We start from the raw sequence: 14,490 nt of genomic DNA on the forward strand, positions 1-14,490 counted from the left end.
TTAATAAATATTTTTTTAATCATTATTTTTTTATTTTAAAAAACATATTTTTATAAAAAATTTAAATTTCACTTTGATTTTTCATTCCAATTTCTTCAGTTTCATTCCAGATTTATACCTAACGGAACATAAATATTTTCCAAGAAGTCCTATAATATCTCCTATGCTTGATTTTTCAAATTTGAATCCATTCTCTACTGCATAATAACATAAAGAGATTAATTTCATATTACAAACATAGATATACACGTATTATTGTTATATTGCAATCACAGCCTCGCAATGTTGCAATACAAAGGAAATATACTGTAAACACCAACATCCTATATGCAGACAACCATACTGTACACACCAGCAAAAACAATGGCTGCAGAAATCTCGTCATCACCAGTGCTTTTGTGCTTCATGACACCTACAGCCCAAGAGTTTCTTCACCGGCTCTTATTCTCTTATATTAAATTACAAACTTACTTACATGAAACAGAATTTTAACTTTGGTGCCATAGGCATCTTCATGTATGGATTTCCTGAAATAGGATGAGAAACAACACTGTTTTCAGCCAATCTAATGATTCTATTTTTGTACCGCTGATCGAAGTGATAGCTGGCTACTACTGTTGGATATCTCTGTCTTGATCCGGAATGAGGAAGCAGAGGCTTTGGTGCTCCAACTTCTACAGGAATATAAAATGCTTTTTGAATGTCTTGAAGCATTTCTGTGTTGGAGTCATATCTATTGCTGGAATCAAAGAACATATGAAAAACTTTCACACAAGATAAGTGGAGATGCCTGCAAGGTTTAGAGAAATCATTAAAACCATCCGTTAGAGCGTGCTCCAGCAGCTCTTTCTTCTTTCTGTCAAGAATCTCTCTGGCGTAGGCAATTGAATCTTCGATGTCTGCCTCTGGATTTTCTTTCGAGTGGAGCAAAACAAAGTTGGTTTTCCCTTCCTTTTGTTCCTTCTGTGAATGGATTGGACAGCATATATCAGCTTTCTATATGATATACCACAAAGAAAGAACTGTAAGAACACATGAAAGATGACAATTTACCTTGTAACTCTGTATGTCATTCAACAAACGAGGGATGACCATTAATAATCTGGTAATGCTTTCATATTGGGCTGGATTGAGTTTGTAATCTGGCATGCTTGGACTCAAGAAACATGAAGCTGGAAGAACCAAGGTGTGTGAAGCAATAGACGTCATGCCAGTCTCAAGATACTCTTCGGCTGCAGGTAAGAATCCACTTTTGCTCCATTTAGCTTCCGTAAACCAGGAAGCAAATGTTTCACTCCACTTTCACACCATAAAAAAACAAAATACCGAGACACGTTAATCAACTGTGTAGACAAAATTAAACAAACCATAAAGGTAAAGAAAATTACTGGAAAGCTTACTATATCTCGGAGACTGTTTGTTATATCGGTTCCGTGTTGCCGAAAATATTTTCTTGCTAATTCGTTCACAAGGCTGTCAAGGGCATCAAAGATAGTCTTACTGTGGCCACTCAAGCCCTTTGCATCCCATCTGTCAAAGTAATTAGGGAGCATTAGGAGTTTGATCTCCATTCATAATCTTTTATTTCTCTGTATAGGCACATCAGTTTACTTTGAACTGCATCTGTGATTTTTTCCCAAAATCATTCAAGAGAGCCTTCCACATCATAAAAATCATCAGCAACTGTGATAACTATAGCACTCTTTGCTACCATCATTCTGATCTCAGAATCCTGAGGTAGTGATGTGCTAGCAGCGACGGCGAAGTAGCAATACGCAGTTTTCTCTCGGCCGAACCCCATGTCACTAAGTCCCCAGCTCTTAGACCACCTATCTCACACAACCAAGACATTAGTTTCCTTAAACTATCTAGAACTACTTTATAAAAAATTTACTTTCCCTGTGTGTTACCTTGTCAATTCTTCCAATTCACTTTTATATGTTGTTCGTCGAAACTCGTAGTTTTTCACAGCCAGTTGCTTAAGTTTGTCATTATGAAGGCATGATAACCTGCAGGCATCAAACCTTTGAATATTAGTCCACATCATTGCTATGTTCCAGTGCTTAACATTTTCTTTTTCTTCTTTTTTTATGAGTAAAGGTTTTATCTTTACCTTACCGTTCAACCTTCGAGATTGAATGGTAATAATTCAAAGAGTTAACATTTCAAAAATAATTATTTTGAATAATTGGTAAGATCTCCCTACCTATGGAAGGAGGTCTTTCCCATCCATAGACCGGAGCTATTCTTTTCTTCCATCCACATTCTATGCTCCAGGTGATCCAGTCGAGCCATCCATGGAAACCTCAACTCATGCTTAATCTACATATTTAGCGCACAAAAGTAGTTAAGAATACTTAGCTACTTTATTTTTATTTTTCTTCCCTTAAGGTAGAATATTTTATTTTTTCACGTTTTCAGAGACGGTTCCTTGGAAGAAGCTATGTGGCAGACTTTTTTAGGGGGTGTTTGATATTGAGTTTCAATCTTTTTTTTGTTAAATTTTTTCTTTAAATGAATTTTTTTAGTGTTTTTTTTGGTTGTTTATAAATGATTGATATCAAAAATAAATTTTAAAAAATAAATAAATAATTATTTTAATATATTTTTAAACAAAAAATATTTTAAAAAACAATCATTAACATAAATACTTTTAAATTAAGATTTAAGATAGGACATTCTATTTGTTCTCACTATTCCTTGTATTTCAATAAAAAAATCTTTTAAAACACCACAAGGCATGCATTACAAAACCTAAGGGTCAAATCCCTACCCCCAATAATTTTTTTTTAAAGAAATAATTTAAAACAATTTCTTTTTTAAAAAAAATTAATAAGTTAATGGCCGAGTTTTTTACCAAATTAAATAAAAAAGTTTTATTATTTTTTTAACTTGATTTAGGCTTAGATTAACCTATTAAGCTATTTTAATTTCAAAACAATGTTTTTTATTTTAAAATTGAAAAGAAAATTTTATTTTTTTAACCGCAACCAAACCACCATTAAGCAACGACAAATTAATCGGAAATTGATCATCGAGTAATTATTAAAATGTGAGAAACAGTTTGTGTCCCTTTATTAATCCTGGAACTAATTAAATTAGAAATTAGAATATGATATATCTTTTGTTTTGTCAATGGGGTAGTAAGAAATTACCACTGAGTGGAAACTTGGAAAAGGAACAGGATGTTGGTCTTTGTTTCCCATTGATATGGTTTTCTCAAGCAACTTCCTTGAAAATGACCTCGCCTCCTCAAGTTCATGGTCCCCAGGAAACATAAGATCGGTAGCTCGATAAACATTAAGAATGGCACCTGAGAAATATTCATGGTTGCTTTCAATTTGATCTTGAACTTCTTCTTCAAGTAAGAACCAACAAAACATGCCTGCAAAAAAAGAAAAAGAAAAGGAATGAAGGAGTAAGAAGACGCAGTGCTTGTCAGAACTGGCATAGTTAAGAACCATCATACATGGAGATACACGAAATCCATGCGTCCTCAGTAGACAAAATGCCAAAGAGTCTTTGTATAGCTGTGTTGCCATCGAATTTGTCCCTTTTGGCCATGACTCTTGGTTCATGTAATTCCTGAAACAAATGAAATGCTAGAGAATAAATATAAATTCATGTAAAAGAACCACCTCACATATAATTTTATATTGATAAATTTATTTAGTTTAGTTTTATCAAGTATTGTTCCTGTTACCATCAATCATGGGTCCCCGACAGACTCTACTATTAAATATTTGAATTCGAATTTTATTTTTTAAAATAACTTTTAAAAGCTCATTATAAATCTTATATATATATATATATATATATATATATATTATCACTTATTTACTTACATATACCTGTAAACTTGTTGCAGCAGTTCTTCAATCTCTTGGTTAAAATGCTCAGCCAAACCCAACCTTTGCAATTGGTTAACCATGCAAAGCTTTAATAGCTCTTCATCCATAGGATAAGTTTGCGGACTGCCTCGCAAATATTTAGATTCACTTAAGAAAAATATATACACAAATACCAAAGTACTGCTGCAAGTGGTAATGAGAAAAATAATGGACTTAAATAAGCTTCTGAGGAATGTTTCTAACCTCCATGAGTACATTTTTGAGCTAAAGTTTGAAGGTAATTCAAGCAGTCTTTGTTTCCAGTAGCCATGAAAGCACTTGCTGTAGCAGAGGGGGATTGGAATAATGAACCATCGGCATGCAAGTGCTTAAGTGCATCTTCTTGATCAAAATTGTATAGAGCAGGCAATGCTTCAAGATATGATAGTAATGGAGGATAATGATACCTGTCCACAAGTTCTTCCCTGAATCCATGGAAAGGACAACAATGTTAGCAGGAACTAATCAAGATTGCTAATAGAACGTTCTGTTCAAGCTTGATCTTCTAAGAGATCGGAAAACGCACCTTTCAAGAATTTGTTCTCTTTTGTAGAACATGCTCATCACCACCCTCTTTATCCGATCAGGAAAAATGATCTCCAGACCATTAATTTGTGCCATCTCAACCATTGCAGGGAAGACGATGGCAAACCAACGAGGACAGTTAGAGTCATATATCTCTCCAATAAGCTTCTCTGCGTTAGCTTCAATGAAGGCCATACCTGAGGACAAAAAATTAAGTTATAATCAGAGATCATAATTAAGCCATGCATATACAATTGCAAAAACCTTTAGATCCATTCTTTTTTCTTTCTTTTTTTATTCCCTTTCATGATTTACGCTGGATATGATTATTTTATACTCGTTTTGTACACTATCATTACCTTTATCAATAATCGTTTCTCCTGCATTCCACCGTTTGAGTGCAATCATGCAAGCAATTGTTGCAGGAAGGCATTCAATAGTGGGCATGCCATGGCCATCATACTCTCCCCAGAACCCTTCTACGTTCTGGTTGCTGAGCACCCAATCCAAGCAGTTCTTGAACATGGGTTGACATGGCTCGGACATATCCGGAACCATGGCTAACCATGCAGTGTCATAAGCAGAAGGTGCAATAAACGAATATGGATCGTTGTTGTCTGACAACAACTCTTCCTTGATCGTTTTGACTAAAGCTTGAATATTGAAAGATTTTGAAAACTCCATAATTAAAAGAAAGAGGATATTAGGAAATTGAGTGTGTTTTTTTCTTCTTCTTTCTGATCATCAACTAGTTGCTGGAGTGAGTAGTCCTAAGCAAATGAATTCTTCTTATAAAGTTCGTGGACTGCTAGGGACATGGCATGTATAACGTGGATTGTATAATCTAGTGCATATGTTCACACATAAGTAAAATTGGACTTGTGTTCAGCCTAGTCATGGAGACTGACAAAATTAATTAATACGTCCAAAAACAATGAAGACGAGTCCCTCTGGATTTTGATTATTAGTATAAATGAATTCTTTTTTTTTTCTCTTTTCCAAACCTGTTTCTTTTTTTTAAAAAAAAAATTCGGTATGTATTTGTATTTTACTTTGATTATTAGTTTTATCATCTTTTTCGATATATTTCTCAATAATTATCAATAAAATAAAATAAAATGTATCACCAAATATACCAAGAGGGATGTCTTGGTTGATAAATAAATTAGATTGGGAATATCTTTATCATCCAAAAATAAATAAATAAATAAAATAGCTACCACATGTTTTTATAATTTTGATATGAGATTTTATAGCCCTAAAAATTTTACTCCTTATCAAATGACAAGATTAATTAGGAAAAAAATAATGAGCTTACCGTTTCTTAGGAAATTATGTAGAAAACAGCATTGTGTCTAGCCAATTATATATTTTATTTTGATTTACTGCAACAAAAATCACAGATAATAACAACCATTGCAACAAAAAATCAATTGCATAAACCTTTAGATCCATTCTTTTTTTTCTTCTTTCTTTTTTTTCATGATTTATGCTGTCAATGCTCCACTTCCAACCATTCTGAAAGTTATAATATTCTTACATAGGCATCGGTAAGGGCTATTTCCCCTCTAGTAATTAACGCATATAGGGCATGAAATTCGCACATATTATAAAAGAGAGACGCATAATAAAAACATGTTTATCAAAATTTTAGTATTGTAATTAAAATAACTCTTATTTTTTGAAATTTTATAAAAAAAAATATTATTAAAAAATATTACACACCACAAACAATACAAATATTAATATTTGATGCTTCTCTTGCTTGTAGCCCGAAAATATTTTAGAGTGTAATAGCGGTTGTTTTTTAAAATGTTTTTTGCTCGAAAAATACATCAAAATAATAGTTTTTATTTTAAAAAAATTATTTTTGATAATAATAAATAAAAATAAACTGAAAAAACTAAAAATTTAATTTTAAATATAAAAAATTAATTTTTTAAAAAAATATTTGTAAAACATAAAAAACAAATAACTTTGTCAGAGTAATGGCAAAAAGATTACAAATGGATAGATATTTAATGTTTGAATCCAAGAATAAAAGTAAAAACAAAAACTTGGCAATGTTTGTGGGGAGAAATCATGCGTACAGAGGACCGACACCCTATAAGATAGAGATTGATCCTACCATAGTTTTAAAACCCAACTCGGTGGTCAACTTGGTCTAATGATCGGGTCACGGGTTAAATAAATTGACCCGGATCAACCCAAAAAAAATAAAAATCAAATAAAAAAATCACGGTCAAACTTCATAAACTCGGATGTTTTTGACAAATCAAATAAAGACTTCTATAGTACAATTCCCCTATCTTATCCCTCTCTCATCAATTCACTTTCCAACCACAATTAGATGCTTTTGCATATAACAAGAAAACAACGGCAATGAAAAGAGGAAAAGAAAATCATAAAGAGAGAGAGAAAACACATGGGCATCGAAATAGAAAACAATAGCAATCGTGTATCAACGACAACACAGACATTCATGTATGGAACTTTGAAGAGGGGCTTTTCCAATCATGTCTTGATGCAGGATCTTTTCTAAATCAGGGATGCTATCTTTAATGGAATCTACAGAGCCGTTGACAACTACCCGCTTGTATGTGGGCACTACAGGGTCCCATTCCTTCTCAACCTTCCAAACGCCACCAGGTCTCACCTGGTCACTGGAGAGTTATACGTTGTGTCAAGGTAGGGGTTGCCAGGCTCGATGAATTGGAGGGAACGAGTGGGATCACTACGAGAGGCTGCTGATAAGGGTAGAGCCCATTGATAGAGGGGACACCGTGTTTGGGGTGGAGAAGTATTACAAGCACAGGAGCTATGAATTGAAATTGGTTTTCTTTAATTAGGTTATCTCTGTATGGTGTCTACAATTCTGTAGCATTGGTCTTCGTCGTTTTGGCCTTTTAAAAGGCCAAAACGGCATCATTTCATGGCTATGTGTATATATAAAAAAAAGGGCCAGATCTTAGCCGGGTTTGCCCGGGTCACCCAGGTTGACTTGCCGAGTCGACCAGGTTTCATCGGGCCAACTCCCAAGCAGGTTTTTACTTAGACCCGGACCGGTCCCAGGCCCGGGTCGATCCACCGGGCTAGTCCGGGTTTCAAAACTATGGATCCTACACTTGATGTGGTCGGTTTGTAATTAATTAAAGATAGCCTAGTCAAGCGGCAAAAGGAGGAGAAAAAAATGAGATTCCAGGGCTAGGAATTAGGGGTGATTATTTTTTATTCTGTTTGGTTTTTATATATAAAAAATAACTAAACTACATTTTTTTAAAAAAAACCAAAACCGATTCAAACCGACTGGTTTCGGTTCGGTTGAGTTTTTAAGATAAAATAGGTTCAAACTAGTTTGGCTCAGTTTTTCGGTTTTGGCTTGGTTTTTTCGATTTGAATTCGGTTCGGTTTTTTCAGTTTCAGGCTTATAAAACTAAAATCGAACCGAATTGGTCAGTTTTTTTAAAATTTTAATCGGTTTAATCAGTTTTTTTCACGGTTCGGTTTTTCAGTTTATTTTTTTCTGGTTTTTTTGATTTAATTAGTTTTTTTAGTTTTTTTGCTCACCGCTACTAGGAATCGGAGAATTCTCATGTTGATGTTTTCTCTTCGTCATGATTCATTTGTGAATAAATAAACAACTTAGTTTAAAAGGATTTATAAAATAATAATAATAGAATTATTCAGCTTCAATAATTATTTGATTATATTTTTTAATTTCAATTAAAAGTTTGAGTCCTCTTATCCTCATTCTTTAATTTCTTAATTAACTCGTATAGGTAATGGTGAACTCCGTACAAATCTCCCAGTCAAATGACATTCTTGTGAAGGGGTAAATGAGTTATCATAACATTATTAATTAAATTCAGATAAAAACCGATTAAATGATGAACTTTTAAATTTTATTGAAATGTATTCAAATAACAATAATAATAATAACACAATTCCTTGTTTCTGAACAATGTTATATATATAAAAAAACAAGTTTACTGATTTAAAAATCTTATAATTTTACGAAACAACATGTATTTAACATTTTAAATCAGATTAAAATTTAAAATCTAGTAAAATCGGTCAAACTCAGTTAAATTCGTTCAAACTCTATAAAATTAGATCGATTTTATGAATTTGAAAAACATATAAAATTATACATTTTGAAAATATGTACCTTAACATTTTCATTGTTTTAAATTTATATCTTATAAAACTTGTGCAACTTGATAATCAAGGGCTTGATTTTGAGTATAATTATTGTAATTTTTTTTAATGATACAAGTTATTTTTTAATTTTTTTTTGTAAAATTAAAATATTTATTTATTCTTTATAATTTCTTATATAAACTATTAACATATCAATTGATATATTATTTTGTTTTAGCTAATAAATATATTGAATAAAAGTTGTGAATGAACATATTTCATCTTTGAAGTAATTAGTATTTTCCTTATAATTTTATAATTCATGTTTATATTATATATTTTGTTTTGCATTAAAAAAAGGTTTTTAGCACCCTTGATTCTGAAAGCTGCAGTGAATGTGGACTTTAATTAAATTATATCAATCAACATCAAAAAAAAAAAAAAATAGTTCAATGAATTAATCACTCCGGGCCCAGTGTTTCCCCCCAGATAAGATCCACGTACGGCACGGATCTAACCTTAATTGATTATAAACGCGTTAAAAAAACTTTCAATTTTTTTTTTTTAAATCATTATAATGTCACTAAAAATATTAATCGAGCATTAAAAGAACAAGACCCACGTCTAACATTCAAAATTTCGATTCTTTTATTTAAAATTAATTTTTATATATTTTTAAATAGTTATTTTGTATTCTTTATCTTTATCTTCTCCTAACCACTCTTCTTAAAAATGTCTAATTATAGTCAATTTCTCTAGGGAGATTTATTTTTGCAGGTGTGCAAGCAATCCAGCCATCCTTTTTTTTTTTTTTTTTTACACAATCAATACATGTAATCCAACCATGCGAATAACTACTTGATATTTAAAGGTTTTCCACCCTCGTATATAATATAAAATTATTCTTAAAATTTTCACTTTATGTATTAAAACTAATTTAAGTAGGTCTTGTTTGTTTCATAAAAAATAGTTTCTTGAAAATTATTTTTTAAACTTTTCTATGTTTATTTACCATTAGAAAAATTGATTAACAAAAAAATTTTTCAATCAAAGAAAAATTTGACTTAATTTTCAAAAAAATATTTTTTCTTTTATTTTGAACGGAAAATATTTTCCAGAAGTAATGAAAAAAATTAGAAATGTCATATTATTTACTGATTATAACAAATTTGACCCTCAAACTTTTAATTGTTATATATTTTATTTTAATTTTTTTATCAATTTTATCCTTTATAAAATTTGAGAAGCCTCCTAGAGCTTGTTATATAAAATATTGATGCTTTGTATAAAACTTCCCGACAACATTTTATTGATCCTTTTGGGCCCGGTGTCACTGTCTTGAACCCGTTTCTATCCTTGGCCTTTGTGATCTCTAAGTTAAACTCATCTCCAATATTAGTACAAGTATACTAGCTAAAAAGAGTATCATTAAGCTCTTTACCATCACATAAATGGAAGATAAGATCATTAGAGCATATTTCTAGAGGTTTAATAAAGAAATACTCAATTTGAAGATTCTACTAGAACCTATTGCCATTGAAACCTTGATTAATGAGGTTTATAATTAATTTGTATAAGAATGATTGTTTACTCTCCCTAACCGAATTCTCCTCAACATGAAATATGCAATGAAAAACCATATTTGAGTAGAGAAAATAAGTGTGACTAGATAAAAACACCTTTATTTTTAGCTATAAAGAATAGAATCTCCCTAACACCATCAATTTCCTATCAAGGCATCTAAGAGGGGCACAAAAAGATTTATTCATGGTTGCCTGATATTTATTAAGCTCAAGACCATACCTTTGATTATTATACATATTGAGGTGTTGGTTGCCATTTAGAAAAAGAATTTTTTATAATACCTATATTTTTTAAAGATTCACAAATATAAAGAACCATAACAAGTTCTATTATTTTCATCATGACCACAATTATGATACCAAGAAATGTCATGCCATAAAAAATAAGATACAAAGATTGATTGCAAAGAATCACCTTCAATAAATTGTAAGGAAAGAAGTGCAACCCCAAACAAACAGGAAAAGATATCTAAGAACTGCTAGAACCTTGGTCATTCGAGCCCAGTCTGAATAGTGATCTCTCCCTCGCTCGTTCTAACTCACCTCAGGCCATCCAATTCCTGCTTCGGGTGCACATCTCATTGTATATTTTGAGTTCCAAGAAGTCATGCACTACCCACTAGTGCAAGCATACCTTTATAAACATAAACTCCATGAGCATATACATGAGCACCACCCATTTACATACCTCCGTGCATACAAATTCTTTTTCATGGAGTATAAAACTAAACCTCTTTATTAATTAGCTTAGCCAACACATAAATTGAAGACGAGTACCAATATGTCCACGAATGATATTCATTTTCTCCACTCATCACGAGGTCAATCTCTATCATTTCTTTGCTTATCATAAGAAACTTGCAACTTCACTTACCATGAGACATTTGTAACTCCACACACCATGAGGTATCTACTCTTCACTCTCCACGAAGTAAGCTAACATAAACAAGGTCTATTATAATTATTTCTGGTCACTAGGTAAAACATTCAGGTAAATCCATTCAATTCAAGCCATTCAAGAATTCAACAACATTTTATTTATTCACAAAACACATTTTTCATACTCTCCTCTCTACACAGCTTACTCGTGCTCCTCACTTTCTTTCTCTTTCTTGCATATTTTTTATATATCCTTTTACATTAACTAACATAAGCATAAGAAGGTTTCCTATTCTAACATGGAAGTTGTTTTTGCAGGAACAACCAAGCCTAAGGACAAAACCTACATTAAAGTCCACACACTTCAACCTAAGATATAGCCATGAAAGTTCAATCCAATCCAAAAGTTTTCATAACTTAATCACCATGTATTGTAATTAACGGTGAAGCTATATTAATACATAAGGGGTTTAGTGGTTAGAAATCAAACTCAAAACCAAATGATATTTTTTCCTTGGCTTCAAAATTCAAATGCTATTGCTCGATCAAATTCGAATATGATGTTGAAAGTACATGGAGATTTAATCTGGCCATGCATTCATGGAACTCTTCACTTTGGCAAGGTGATTTTGTTGTGTTGCCGAAACTTGTCTAATTTGCTTGTGTTAGATTTTCAAGTTTTTGAAAAACAAATCTAATCTCATTTACAAAAAGAAAAGGGAAGTGGCTAAAACTCCAAAATTGATCTTCTTTCCCATGACACCGTCACCGGCTCGGATTGGAGAAAGTCTATGGTGTAGATTTTTCTGAAATTAGGGAATATGCCATTTTAATCATTACCAGTAAGACAAGGGCCCGGCCGGCATGTATTTTGTATTTCGTAAGGTGGACGTTGTCTCTGAAAGACAACATGTTTCTTGCCGGTTCCTCGTTAACTAAATTCTCCCTTTCCCATGAGAACCAGGTTCAATCATTAATTATTTTCTTAGCTCACTTCCGCGTCAAGGCATCTAAGTGCTAATTTTCTTAGCTCACCTTTTCTAAATATGTGCTTTATCATCAGCTAAAAGTCTACTGCATTGCCCTTCTAAAATGCCTCAAAAAGCACGTCAAAGTAGTTAACCATAGCATGTTGTTCAAAATATACAACAATGATTAATGATAAAGATTGACTCATGAATATCAATGGACATTCTTGTTCTACCTGTAAAGGTTCTAAGATCTACGGGCAACAACCTGGTCATTATTAGCAATAAGGTCAAAGTCTAGCTTGAACAACTATATATTCGGAGATGTTTAAAAGTATAGTAGTGATTATTTTTTAAAATGCTTTTTTGTTTGGAAATGTATTAAAATAATATTTTTTTTATTTTTTAAAAAATTATTTTTGATATCAACACATTAAAACAATTTAAAAATATTAAAAATAAATTAATTTTATGAAAAAAAAAAAAACAATTCAATTTTTTTAGAAACATCAATTAGAACCAATTCCAAAGGATCCCTTGCAGTACTATGCTTGTTTCTTATTTCTTGCTGGTTCCTCAAAAAACTATATTAATTTTAATGTCTTTAAAAACGTTGCTCGGAATACAATTACTCAGCAAGGAGCCTCTCCTACTACATATTTTATTTTTCATAAGGTGGACGTTGTCTTCGAAAGATAATTACATAAAGCTCCACCACTCATTTTTAGGACAAATATTACAATATGCTTGTTTATTTCTGGTTCCTCATTTTAATAAATTCTTTCTTTCCCATAAGAACCAGGTTCAATCATTATAGCTCTTAGCTGGCCATCATATGAACCTGTGGTGTGAAATTTGCTTGCAAGTCCAACAAGTTATTGCTAGGTACTAGAGAGGAAAATACAGACCCATGCACCATCATAATTTTGTCTTTCCAAGCCAATGCCATGATATTTTTTCCTTTTTTATTTTAAATTATGGTCACCTTTTATGCTAATTTGTTTCGGAGAAGTTTGATGGAACTTCTTTTCAAAAAGGCTTTTGACCTGATGTATCAAATTTCATGCAAAATTAAAAGTAGAAAGTGATTTATGCATGATTGTGAATGTGGTTGTGGTTATTTTTTAAAATATTTTTTGTGTTGAAATATTTTATAATGATATTTTTTTATTTTTTAAAAATTATTTAAATGTTGAAAGTGATTAAATGTAATTCTGTATTCATGCAAAATTTTCATGCAAAATTATCATAATGATATTTTTTTTATTTCATGCAAAATTAAAAGTAGAAAAGTGATTAAATGTTCTTTTTAATTTTTTTTCATTAACAAACAAGAAATACTCTGTATTCCTATCAAGTTTCAATATTAAATGTTGAATTATTAAGAATATTTGATTCTTACCCAAATTAAGAAGCCAGCAACTGTTTTTTATGAAAAGAAAATTAAAGAAAAGGAGAAACGAACCTACTAAATAACTACTACTCTTACAAAATACTCTCATTGGAAGGAAAATGGAAGAAATTCTGAAGGAAATTTGTGTGTCTATAAGATTAAAAAATAACAAAACAAAAAAACATGTAAAAGTCAACATTTACATGATTTAAGTTAAAATTCAAATGTCATATATGATATCGTGGAGAAGTATATGTAAAAATAATATAATAGAAAAAATAATTTTTGTATACATAAGACATCTTAAAGAACTATACATAAAAAATAGAAAAATAACTCGCCATCTAGTTCTAGGTAAGGGGTGGTTATGTAATAAAAAAGATAAAAAATCATCATATACATACTATTTAAAGTAAATTGTTTCACATTTGTTTCTAATAATAAATATACATAGTGTGCTTATATGCTAAGAGTTTGCTTAAACTAGTATATGTATTTTTGTTATTTAAGGTAAAATACTAATAAGATCTAAAACTGTGATATGGAACTTGAGACATGGACATGCTAACAAGAATCAATCCTCACTTTTGGAATTTTGATGTTGTACCTTAGAGGTTGGTGATAAATTAATGGCCAAGAGCTCTTTCAAGATACATAACACCATGTGGAATCACACCAAGTTAGCCCAAGTTTAATTGCCATATCAAGAAAGGATATCTTAACAACCAAAATTAAATTCACACAATAAAATGATTATTATTTCTTATAAAGAAACATATTACAAACAATTTAAACACAATATTATGATGTATTTATCGCTACCCAACAAGAAAATAGGATCTCCAAAATTAAAAGAAGAAATATAAATTAGAGTCATCACCTAATTCTTTAAAAAGACTAAAAATTCAAAAATATACATTTGTTCCAAAGATTCAAGTAAGGGTTGGTTATGCTTAAGAAAATATAAACATTACCCTTATCATATCCTTTTTTAAAAAAGGTTAGCTTAGCTACATGTTTTCTCATGAATTTATTTCATGCATGTCATTAACTATCTAAAATATTATTTTATGTGCTTATTAGCAGTCATGTATCATTGGTGGATATTTGTC

At 31.2% G+C, this 14,490-nt stretch overlaps 1 protein-coding gene across 1 annotated transcript; it reads right to left on the minus strand.

The window, feature by feature from the left end:
- Positions 1-407: 407 nt before the first annotated feature.
- LOC118058321 (S-linalool synthase-like) lies at positions 408-5,158 on the minus strand. Its single transcript, XM_035071029.2, is given in 12 exon segments — positions 408-963; positions 1,054-1,299; positions 1,401-1,530; positions 1,602-1,829; positions 1,911-2,009; positions 2,207-2,322; positions 3,156-3,385; positions 3,470-3,585; positions 3,852-3,978; positions 4,095-4,315; positions 4,417-4,612; positions 4,775-5,158. Coding segments are annotated over 12 exon segments (2,526 nt in total). The 5' UTR covers positions 5,100-5,158; the 3' UTR covers positions 408-471.
- Between the last annotated feature and the right edge of the window lie 9,332 nt (positions 5,159-14,490).

Source organism: Populus alba, chromosome 4 (genome assembly GCF_005239225.2).
Source record: "Populus alba chromosome 4, ASM523922v2, whole genome shotgun sequence".
NCBI classification, from domain to species: domain Eukaryota; kingdom Viridiplantae; phylum Streptophyta; class Magnoliopsida; order Malpighiales; family Salicaceae; genus Populus; species Populus alba.